Raw genomic sequence first — 12,758 nt, 5'->3', positions numbered from 1 at the left:
GTAACTAACACAGGGGCGTAATTTGCTGTGCTGAAGGGGGAAACTGCTCCTCCCCTCAGACCCCAGTTTGCCTCCCCACTTGAAATGCAGTGTCTTCAAAAATCTTGTCAAAATTAAGATAGGCCAACCATTTTCAAGCATCCACAGAAACAGACCAGTTTTCTTCAGTATACATTTGCCTTTACTGTAGTGTATGGCTAATTTTTCATTTTTCACAATCATTTTCACTTAACTTAGGAAAATTGGCTCCAATTTTGCCCTTGCTCCCCAGGGTTTTGACGAAATTACGCCCCTATGATAACAGATGATGTCTTAAAATATGGAACCCAGTCTAGAACTAAGAAAGAAACATGAATAGTGAAATAAAGAAACATGAAGAGATATAGATAAAATAAAGATACATTCATACAACAGAATAGAGATAAATGTTGCCGAATCTTTTCAAATTTAGAATAATAGTTCATAATGTCAACCATTTATTCTGCCAGTAACTGAATGTTGCTAAAAGCCTACAGATAATAAAAAAGTTGAATATTTTGTTTTCTTGGTATCATTATGTCTTTTAGGCTTTCCATTTTTTCTTTTCTGACTTAAAAACATGTGGAAGGAATTGCACTATTTTTGCATACAAAATAGAAACTTACCCTTTTGCTCCTGAGCTTCGCATAGAGCTGGAACATCGGGCAATGCTTGAAGAAGAAGAAAAAACCTTAAAACTTAAGAATATAGATATACAAAAATAGAAATTCTAAGGAAAAGATGAAGAGAGACAAGGAGATAGAGAGGGAGGCAAGAGAAGAGTATACAATAGCAAAACCACGTCTCTGTCAAGCTTATATCCGCATACAAAAAAGAGGAACCAGACATCAAGCAATTAAAATGGAAAAAAATTTATAAAATGAACTCCCAGGTATATGCTCTTTTCTATCTGAACTTGGGTAGCAGATTGCTAATTTTTGAATCCAAAAGTATTTACAGTTAAGATAGCAGCGGTACTAATCTGGGTACTTTTTGAAACCCAATAAATGAGGCAATTGACAATCTTTACTTCCGATACTTTCTACCAAAAATAAATGTTTATTTCTGAAAAGTCTAAATTTTTGGTTCTCAAGAGGCATGGGTGGGGTAGAAGTAATACGTCATCAGAGCTTTTAACCCTATTTTCTCCTATATATACTACTGACTAGTTATTTCCCAGTATAATGGTTTTAGAAAATGTGTACTCAATATTACCGTTTGTAGATATCTTTCAATTCTTATGTATTAAAATTTCTACTATTACTACTATTACTATTACTACTATTCTATATTTTTCCTATATATTTTATATACTATATTTTTTACTATAAACTTATAAAATTTACTATAGTTAAAATAATTAAATATTACTATAATTACTATAATTAAATAAAAATTTACTATATAAAATTTACTATAATTTTTTATATTACTATATTTTGTACTATAAAATTTACTATATTCTACTATTACTATTACTTTCTACCAAAAATAAATTTTTATTTCTGATAAGTCTAAATTTTTGATTCTCAAGAGGCATGTGTGGGGTAGAAGTAATACGTCATCAGAGCTTTTAACCCTATTTTTTTCTAAATATACTACTGACTAGTTATTTCCCAGTATAATAGTTTTAGAAATTGTGTACTCAATATCACCGTTTGTAGATATCTTTCAATTGTTATGTAATAAAATTAGCTAGCTGCTTTCCTGACTTGAGACCCAAAGAGACACGACCCGGGTACGGATTAGTGTTGACTTTTTCTGTTTGCTATGTTAGTTCTTCAGTGCTGTTAATTCTGATCTGTTTTTGCTAAGAGGATGTAAATTAAGTTAACGTTAAGTTAACTTAACGTTAACTTATCGTTAACGTTAACGTTAAGTCTGATCTGTTTTTGCTAAGAGGATGTAAATTAAGTTAACTTTAAGTTAACTGCTTCCCAAATTCATCGACTCCTCTGAAGTTTTCTATTTCAATTTAGAACCCCAAAACTGCATTAACTATACAAATACTACAGCTTGAAATTTGACTCAATTTAAAATTTATTATTGAGCTTCCTTAAGTTTAATTTCTTTTTTAAGTAAATTAGTTTAACCTGAATTCAAACTCAACGGAATTTAATCTATTTTAATTAAACTATATGGAAATATTAAAAAAAAAACAATCGTGTAAAAACGATATTTTAGTTGCGTTTTTCTTTATTTATTTCAGTACGTCTTTGTATTATTTTAAATGTCACCTTTTTAAATATCTTTGATGCGTTCTGCATGCTTATATTCATTAGCTTTTTCCGTATCAGTTTCAATTATCTTGTTTTTTGTTTTTTCACAAGTACCTCCTCCAACCCTTTCCCCCCCCCATGTAGACGAACACACTCCCCTGACCACGAGAACTAAAAAATTGCATATGGCGTCATTCTAACGCGAAAATCTTGCATCAGTAAAAGAGGTCATTGCCGGATTGAGACCAGCTACAAATAATTTATTATCATAGATTTATATCTTATAAGATACATGGGTACTGAGCTTCCTGCACCTAGTCGAAGAATCTCTTCAAACAGGCTCCGTGAAAAGGAGAAATTAGTCATGTCCTAAGCCCTCCCCCCCCCACCAAAAAACTAAATGTATCTATTTATATGGACTGTCAGATGATCTGTCAGAAGGAGACCATACTTACTTTTCAAATTAGGCGCAAAAATATGGGCTGTCTCAAGGTCCGATACTTCTGGTTCTGTAGTATGTTCCTTGTAAATTGGAAGTGGTTGTTCTTCCTTCAGCAAAGTTGTAGATTCTTCAACTATGACTTGAGCAACAATTGCGCTATGACCTTGTTGTCCCACGAGACGAATTAGGGGGATTTGAGATTCGGGCTTCAGCAAAGCTGGTAGATCCCCAGCTTCCGCTATTTTTATCACCTCTTCTGATGACACACCTTGCTTAAGCATCAGTGAAACCTATGGAAAAAATTTAATTGCCTTAGTGCAACACTTCTAACATCTTCTAAAAACAAAAGGAGTATTTAACAAAAGGGGTAAAGGTTTATACATCAATTAAAGTAATACAGATACTAACTCATTTATTAGTGGGCTTGTCCCCGGATATCTCTGCGGGCTGGTGTCGATAAAACAAGAAAAGGAAAACGAAGAGAAGTACCATAAATAAATAGCAATCTACATGAGAATCAAGTCCGTGTTCAAAAAGCCCAGGCAAGACTTAAGTTGAATATCAGCTTTAATTATAGTAAAATAGCATTCAAACTGTAAAAAATAACTAGACATTTCATTCTGTTAAAAACGTAAACTGAATAACATTTCAAACGCCAATTTTTTTTTCAACATAACAAAAACAAAAACTGTTTACATTGCCTTATTTTAGTTAAGAGGAAATACCAATGCAGGTCCGTAATCAGGAGGCCTGGGTCCCTCTCAAAATGTATAGCAGATATTTGTTTTGTTCTCAACATAATTCACACATTTTTTTCAAATTTCCTAAACCCGAAAATGATCTTTGTATGCTCGCTTAGATTAAAACTTAATTTTTCTGCTTTTCTTCTTATATATTATATTTTTTAAATAATTCGCCCATTGTCGTTTTTGATCAAAGTTGTAACTCCCCCAAAATGTGATCCCACAAAAAACGTCCTGTACCCATATGGCATAAACAAGGACAGAGGGATTTTGGCCCCTGCCTGAATCTCAAGATAATCCTATAGATTTCATATAATTAGCCTGATTTGTTGTTTCCTTCTTTTTAGCCACATCTCAGTCCTTGTTTCAAATTAAATAAAAAAACAAGTTTTTTCAACTGAAAGTAATTTTTTTAGTACTTAAAAAAAAAGTTTCTTATTGTTCTAATTAAATGAACATAGTGTTTCAGGAGTTATTCTTAAAGGACTGGGATAGAATTCAATCCTTAGCGTAAAGAGTGAGGTGTTTTGGAGGAGTCACTCCTCATATACGTAATAATTTCTGTTCATTTTAAGCTTTAATGTTGCTCCTTACTTTCAGCTAAAAAACTTGTTTTTTTTATTTAATTCTTGATCGTTGTTTAAATAATTCCAGGAAATCTGGCTACTCCTCCACGGAAAACTCCCTCCTCCCCAAGGACTCATCCTCTAGACAATTCGATCGCGGTGAAAGTTTACCCCGGACAATTACCCTTAACATCTCCACGCAAAAAATTGACGGCAAAAAGAAAGCAAGACATAAGAAGAATTTCGTACAGGAATCCTGACAAATTCCTTCAGTTTAAAATTTCCCCTGAAGCATTCACCCCCTGGAGAATTCCCTCACCACTGAAAATTTTCCCCGTGTAGAGTCACACCAGTGGACCTCCCCCCCCCCCCGAACATTGTATGCATACTTCCCAATAACAAATACTATGCGTAAACAATAGGCAAATTTTGTAACTTGACCTTTCCCCAGGGGCGGTGGGAGGGTCATGATATCTCCAAAGGCATAGTCATTCAGCCTTCCAACTATAGTGAACACCATGACTATCTAAAAAATTTTATCGGACGATTTTGAGAAAAAAGGTGCGTGTGAGGGGGCCTAGTTGCCTTCCAATTTTTTTCGGTCTCTTAAAAATGGCACTAGAACTTTTAATATCCGTTTAAATGATTCCTTTCACGATATTCTAAGACCACTGGGTCAATACGATCACCCCTCGAAAAAAAAGAAAAAAAAACAAACAAACAAATTAACACGTATCCGTGATCTTTCTTCTGGCAGAAAATACAAAATCTCACAATTCTTAGATAGGCGCTTGAAACTTCTACAGTAGTGTTATCTGATATGTTGAATCTGAATATTTTATGATTTTTAGGGGGTGTTTCCCCCTTTTTTCAAAAATCAGGGAAATTTTCTCAGGCTCGTAGCCTTTGATGGATAAGATTAAACTTATTGAAACTTATATATTTGAAATCAGCATAAAACTTCAATTCTTTTGATGTATCTATTGGTATCAAAATTCCGTTTTTTAGAGTTTCGGTTACTATTGAGCCGGGTCGCTCTTTACTTATAGTTCGTTACCACGAACTATTTGATGTGAGCTCTTTAAATTAGCTTCCTGTATGCCTGTTTAATATACCTAACAGTTAAAATTTACATTTAATTGGTGCAGTTTGATTCAACCTGATGCAACAAGATGGCTTTATGCAGAAAATATTACCTAAAAAGGTCTAAAACACATTTCATCTTCTTATGATCCTTAAACTGAGGTTAAAGGGCATTAAGATTCTCCAAATTTTCTATTTATCAATCAAATTTCTGAATTCTGAAAATTCAAATTTTTCGTCAAATAAGATGATGCAAAATAAAGTACAGTGAACAATTCTGGAACAAAGTACGACTCATTTCTTATACAAAAAGGTAGTTATTCCGCATACAAAAAGGAAGTAGGCCGGGCCTACTTCCTAATTCACTAGTTATATTTTTATATTTTTAATATATTTAAAATTTTTCAAATCCCCCTCATTCCACCCAAACCAAATCCTTACATGCGTGTCAAGAATAAAGGTAACTGGTATGTCAACCAGTTCTTTGATGATCACTTTTTTCTTTTTTTTTGGCTTCTGATTACCTAACCGTGATTTCAAAGTAATACTTCCTGGGAAAATTTGAACTTACATTCGGCATTGTAATTATCCACTTATCACTATATAGATTCTATGATGGTATAATCAAGATTTAATAATATTGGGATGGACGAAGCACGATTTAGCCTCTCCCCCTAATGCTCGGATAACCATGCTTGGATTTTAGCTGATTTTGTTGTTTGCATTCTTTTCGCTTATTTCGGCAGGTTGGCAGCTTATCTCTCTTCTGAACGAAACGCTAAAAGAACAAAATTCTTACTTTATATCAATAAGAAAGTTCTTTTAACTGAATGTTAAGACTCACTTCCATCTTAACGGCATCCCAGCCCACCTTCACTCCCTTAAAACCTGGACATGGCACTAGGCTGTGTATCAAAGTTTGCAAACATTCTCGTTATACACAAAAGTTTCCCCTCTGCAGATTAGTATGAATTTAAGTAGCTGTCACACGAAAGTGAACTACACCTGAGTCAGGTGGATGATTGCCATTCCCATGATAAGTTCCTAATACGGTAATATCGTAATATCTGGTAATGCCAGACGACGGTAGTATTATTTTATTAAATCACATCACCACGGCACATTAAATAGGGAAGCACAAAGAAAAGCTTCAGATATGAATGTACCATTATATGATAGTATATTTACAAGTGCTCAGAGTTAAATATATAACTTTAGAACTGTATATCGAGTTGTTTGACCATCTCACAATTTTCACTAAACGAATTTTCCGCCCTTATCGGACAACAATTATTGTTGTGTACTGCAAAATGACCAAGAACAGCACTTTATTAGGGTAAGATCTCTTTTGCTACTTTAAAAGAAAATGTGACGTTTGAAAGAAGATTTTACTCATCCTTAGTGTCACCTAAATTCATGAAAAAAGAAGTAACACATCACTGGTACCAAATCAAAATTTAATTTTCCTTTGTTTTCAAGATGGGGGTTAGTTAACCGCCAGTTAAGGGTTTTTGGCCATAGATATTCAAATGATAGTTTTGATTTAAATTTTTTGGCACTTTTAAGATGCTTGAATTCGTTTACAGAAGTTCTCCTAATTTTGCTTTTGTAATTACAAATTGATATTAAGTTTAAACACGTTCTTGGAAAACAAGTTTTTTTTTCCGTTCATCAAAGCTCGATAGCTACTAGGCTGCACCTGCTACTACACCCAAGATGCAAATTTAATACGACATAATAAGACAAAGTCCTGAAAATTCCTATTTTGCCTAACCTAAAAACAGAAGGAGAAGAATCATACATCTTTAACACTACGTACAGTAAAGTTACATAGAGATAATTTAAAGATTCTGGTACATCTTCAGACCCTTCTTCAGGGTAACAACTGATTCCTTTTATTATTGTCCTCCTTCATATTTTGAGCTTCTTACCTTTATTTTTGTATTTTACATTAAGGATCAAACAGTTCGTGGTAACGAAGTGTGAGTAAGCAGCGATTCCTGCTAATAATAACCGATAAAAAGGATTTTTAATAAAAGCGTATACTTCAGGAGAATTGGATTTTTATGGTGATTCTAAATATAAAATTCATCAAATTTTAAGCTACCCCCCAAAAGTTGCGAGCCTCAAAAAAAAATATTTGATTTCCAAAAAACGGGGAAAATATCCTTAAAAGGGCAAGCGATCTTTTTTGAAACTAAACCACCATCAAATTCAACATATCAGATCAAGCCCTTATTTACAAGACGGCAAAATTTTGTATTTTTTTCGTGAAAGACAATCACACATGCATGTAATTTTTTTTAAAGGTCGATCGTATCGAACTGATGGTCCTAGAATATGTCCCAGAAGAAGGCTCATTCAAAATGAAATTGAAAGTTTTAATGCTCTATTTAAGTAGAAAAAGAGATTAAGCCACAGCAATGTTTCGTTTTCTACTATTTTGTGACGCAAAACTACAATTTTGGCCCAAAGGGTGCCAAAAAGCTACCATGTGAAAATTTTGAAACGGCCTATCGGCTCAAGATAATCAAAATACTGCACCTTAGGCTGCACATTAGGTGACAGCAGTAAGTGGTGGTTTTAGGCCTGGTCAGGGGGGCAGTTGCCCCCATTCCAGTTTTCCTGATATCTGACATTAAATTTATTTTATTTTATATGTTTACACTCCTACGGGGATCAGCACCACCGGTAGGGACTGTTAAGTCCAATGCCGTATTCTTTACCTTTTTTGACCTTTATGGTATACCTGCCCCCCCCTCCACATTGTGAGGCCTAAAACCGCAACTGTCAGCAATGTCTCTTGGTTTTGGCTAGTATACCTACCATATAACAGGTAATATGCATATTTCCAAAGCTTCATTTAACTTTGTATCCTTAGGGTGGAGTTTAAAAAAATTATAAAACGCGTCGAAAATTAGTTTATATGCATTCTTGTTACTTTGCTATGAGCCAAACACCCTCTCCCCCCACCCCTCTGAATACGGCCTTGGAGAGCACAATAAAATTGAGTGTAAAGAAGTGAGGGCATAAGGAGAAGGCAGTCCTCTTGATGTGCAAAATAATTTCTTGTTGTTGTGTATATTAATATCGCTCTTTACTTTCATTTGAAGAAATACGTTTTTTAATTTAACTAACAAAGTATTCTCCTACCTTTGCAATTTCTTCCACTGGTTCTATTTCTTTAAAATGCGCTGGTGCTACCTTCGAAATTACTTCTTCCACTATGGCATTTTCCCTCTCAACTTCAGCCATCTTCAGGAAAGCTTTGAAGCCTACTGGTGTTTTCTCAATAAGACCTTTGGCTTCCTCGCAGAGAACTTCGGTGACAACTGTACTCTGTCCAATGGCCTCGACGACTTTGATCAAGCCTGTTTGTGCCTCTGGTGTTCTAAGGGTTGATAACTCTCCTGAAATAGTACGTTTAATGAACACAGATATTGTCAATAGCAAAAAGTAGATTGACGTGTCAAAATTTCTAAGGACTTCAAACAAAACAATTAGTTTTACTTAATCTGGCATGCACAGCTCAACAAACTTTCCTTTATTGAGCTCAGCCTGCTCAATTAAAGTTTAAGAAAAACTTGCTTTTCGTTCCCTAGACTTGTTCCTTACTTAAAGTTGGGGAATACCCGTTTTTCAATTTTTTAAATGACGAATTTATTTTACTTTTTAACTAAATTATTTTACTAATAAAAGGGCACATTTGAGCCGAAATTGGGTGTATATAAGTTTTCTGTTTGACAGTTTTATTGACTGTTTCCTTTGCTAAACTTGTTCCCTAGCTAATAAACGGTTAGGGAAAGCCCATTTTTCAGTTTTTGAAAGCGACCCCTTTTATTAGCAAAAGGGCATATCTGAACAAAGCTTAAGCATTATTGTTCAGGTTTCGAGAAGGTACGACAAAACGGTAAACACTATTTTTGTTCAATAACACCATTTTTATAGTTCAAGTTGTAAAGGGGAAATTACGCGTATTCTTAATATAGGTAGCATGTTTTTTTTTCTTTTGCGCAACACAATTATCTCATCCAGACTATATATACTAGCATAGTAAAACCATTAAAAATTAATAAATGTAAATTTACCAAAGTGGAAACTGGTAAGTGGTTATTATATCTGACATCAGACAATGTTACACTTCCTACTGTTTCAATACTTTCTCCATTTTCCAATAATTTTTATTTTTGCTGTTTCCGTTTAATATACAAGACTACATTTATTCATTTACATCAAAACTGGCAAGCCCGCAATTGTTGATTGAAAAAATACAAATATACAAACGAGCCTCGTCCCCAATAATCAAATGAGCCTCCTCCAAACTTTTTACAACCACTCCTACCACAAAAAACTTATGTGCACCCGAGGCATAACTTACAACCCTTAGTCCTAGGCTCCGGAGGGCTTTGTGAACCCCGGAAGCATTGCTATATGATATTTGGTTTATTTTTGAACAAAATGGCTATCTCAAAATTTCGATCGGATGCGTTTGAGGAAAAGAGGGTGTGGGGGATAGCATCCCTTCGATCCCTTTTGACTCTTAAATAGGGAAACAGGACTTTAAATTTCTAATCAAATGAGCCTCTTCCAAAATCCATACGACCATCCCTTCAATAAGAACCTTTTATGGCCTCGGGGCAGGGCTTACAACACTTTCAGGCTCTGGGGGGTTGTATCAACCCCAGAGGCATTGTTATATGATCTTTGGACTATTTTGAACAAAATGGCCATCTCAAAATTTTGATCGGATACATTTGGAGAAAAGAGGGCGTGCAGGGACTACTTGCCCTCCGATCACTCCTGACCCTTAAAAGGGGAGCTAGAGCTTTCAATTTCCAATCAAATGAGCCTTCTCCATCCGTTCTAATTACCATCCGATCATTATTGACTCTTAGAAAGGGCTGTAGAACTTCCGATTTCCAATCAAAAGAGCCTCCTCCGTAGTTTATGCAACCACCCCTTCCATGGGAAATGCTTCTGGGAGAAAAAAATTGATAATAATAATCATAAGACATTGAAGCCTTATGGCCTTTACTATAGAGAACGCTATACTTTCTTATTAGAATTAGAACTCTCTTATTAATCTCCTTTCATTACTTTTAACATTACCTTATTTAATATTTTATACACGAGTTTATCCATGTCATAAAAATGGCACCAACCATTTTTCCCTAAGTTAAATGTAAGGAAATTTTTTAAAAATAATTTAGGCATAAAGTTTAGTGGCAATGTGCCAATTGGTAATCTTTATGAACGGTGCAAAAATTATGAATATTCTATTCATTTAGATACTCTATTCGCAAAATTGTTAAAGTAAATAGAATTAAACAGAATTTGTACGTTTTTCTTAATATTGTGACTTTTCACAAAATGCTTTGTGTGCTGGATTGTAAGTGCTAATAGCCCGCATATAACTACCAAGTTATATCCTCTATGCAGGTATATTCTATGGAAATAATAACTACTTTAAGAAGCTTGATTTTTGAAGATTTTTTTTCTTATTTAAATCTTGGACGAAAGACTATCAATCAATCAATCAATCATTTATTACCCACAACTACAAGACAACAAGTAGTACAAGTGGAGTATAAACATAATGATAAAAAAGAAAAACAAAAAAGAACATCAACAAACACAAGCAATTAAATTAAACTAAGAAAAGATTTGTAAAAGACCGTGGTCAGGGCCAATATTACAAAAAGCATCAGCAGAAAGCTTTTTGTGTAGGTCACCGAGCTTTTGAGTTACATCCGTAACATAGAAACGTTTAACTAGATGCCAATTTCTAGTCCATGGCGGCAGAGAAAGAAGAAATTTGCAAAATTTGAAATATGTAACTTTAATCTTTTAAATCCTTTAGCTTAAGAACAGAATGAACACCCGAAAAATAATTTTTGAGACCTTTAGTTTTAGACACGCTGATGCTAGTTAAGTACTTATTAAGAGAACAATATTTTGTGGTTATAGAAATTTACAATGGTTAGAATGGTCTCAGAGTGAATTTCTATAATTTCTAGAATGGTCTCACAATGGTCTCAGAACACAAGAGTTCTTTGAAAACTTTGACTTTCAGAAAAAAAATTCTTTTCAAGGAGAATTGGAGAAATCCCCAAAAATTTAGGGATAGTGGAAGCAATGGCTTCCACTATACAAAAGTTTCTTAAAGTAGTTAACATTTGCATAGAATATATCTGAACAGGGATATAACCTGCTGGTCACACGCAGGCTATTAGCACTTGCACTACAGCACACAAAACATTTTGTGAAAAGTCACAATATTAAGAAACACGTAAAAAATCTATTTATTTCTGTTTACTTTAACAATTTTGTGAATAGAGTGTCTAAATAAATAGAATATTCATAATTTCTGCACCGTTCTTAAAGAGAACCAATTGGCACATTGACACAAATTGACATAGGTCTTTTGCTTGTGAGTCTTCAATACTGATTGAGTTCTAGTATACACGGCATTTTGACGCATATACTAGAACAATTTCATCCCAAAAGATAATAAGTGTCTATTTACTTACCGCTTTCCATGCAAGTCATGACCTGGGAGATGGTAATGCCCTTTTCCATCATCATTCCGAGCTTAGCAATATCAGCCAGTGGAGACTCCCCAGCAGCAAATTCTTTAGCCATTATTTCCGAAGATATTTCAGAAATATTAACACTCTCATTGATGGCAACATGCACTAATGCTTTGATACCTAGAAAATTAAGTTGTATTTTTTCAGTTTTTTCAAAAGTCAGTCAATCTATAGTGTATTATAATAAAGAATTAGGAAACAATCCAAGAGCAAAATTAGAACTCTTAGAACCTAGCTTACGAGGGGTGAACCAAGGTAAAATGAAAATGAAAAACCAAGGAAAAAGAATGGGAAAGAAAGAGAAAAATTTTTTAAAGAGTGATAGAGAGAAACATAAACAGAGAAAGAAGAAAAATAGGGAGAAAGAACAAGGAGAGAGATGGACGGATAGATACCCAAAAGATAAGTTTAGTCCAGACAAATTTTTAGAATACTGTTAATACACAAAAATTACAAAACTAATCAGGATTGTCTAAGGTGAAGTAATATAAAATACTGCAAGAAGAGTTTACGCACTTTTACATGGTGACAATAGTCGGCAGACTTATTTTTCTATTCTTTTTGTATTTCTTCATGAGCTGTTTTTAAACAGGGAATATAACCCTTTTCAGATAATAATTTAGAAATAAACCAGATTTTAATGCAAAGGGAGCGGGTTTCGTCCCCACCCAAAAAAAAACTTTAAATTTTTACGATTTGTTCGATAGTTTCTAAGACTATAAATCAATTATCACATTTTAATTTTTCTAAGTTGTTCTCTTCCCAAAAAAGACCCCTTCCCAAAAACGAATTCTTGTGTATGTTCTTGGGGATCAGGAAATTTTTATTAGAAGAGGGGGGATTTAGCGCATTAGAAATCCTTATTGAAACCAAAATATATAGATAATCATTTACTTTCAAGTGTATTGTTTTAAATCCAATTAGGGCTCTTAAGACAAAGTAGAAAAAATTAAATGTTTTTTTTTAGAATACCTAGTATTTAGGAGTGAAAGTAAAAACAATGCTCTTTACAAGTTCACTTGGTTTCAGTATTTATGTCAAATCCAATTTATAGTCCGTTTGAAGTTTCCTGGATCAGTTTCTGTCGAGTGTAAATT

At 34.0% G+C, this 12,758-nt stretch overlaps 1 protein-coding gene across 1 annotated transcript in view; it reads right to left on the bottom strand.

Annotated features, from left to right (window-relative positions):
- LOC148946230 (uncharacterized) overlaps positions 1-12,758 on the bottom strand; it is a 309,809-nt gene that overhangs the window by 132,405 nt on the left and 164,646 nt on the right. The window contains exons 34-37 of the mRNA XM_089097640.1: positions 11,602-11,781; positions 8,225-8,481; positions 2,693-2,969; positions 645-689 (exon numbers count right to left, since the gene is read on the bottom strand). Of these exons, the coding sequence (XP_088953766.1) occupies positions 645-689; positions 2,693-2,969; positions 8,225-8,481; positions 11,602-11,781 (759 nt within the window). The remainder of the gene's footprint in view (positions 1-644; positions 690-2,692; positions 2,970-8,224; positions 8,482-11,601; positions 11,782-12,758) is intronic.

This window comes from Artemia sp. Qi Xiang Cuo, chromosome 12 (assembly GCF_049724085.1).
Source record: "Artemia sp. Qi Xiang Cuo chromosome 12, ASM4972408v1, whole genome shotgun sequence".
Classification (NCBI taxonomy): Eukaryota; Metazoa; Arthropoda; class Branchiopoda; order Anostraca; family Artemiidae; genus Artemia; species Artemia sp. Qi Xiang Cuo.
Note: the sequence above shows the minus strand (reverse complement) of the source record. Positions and strands in the feature narration are given on the sequence as shown.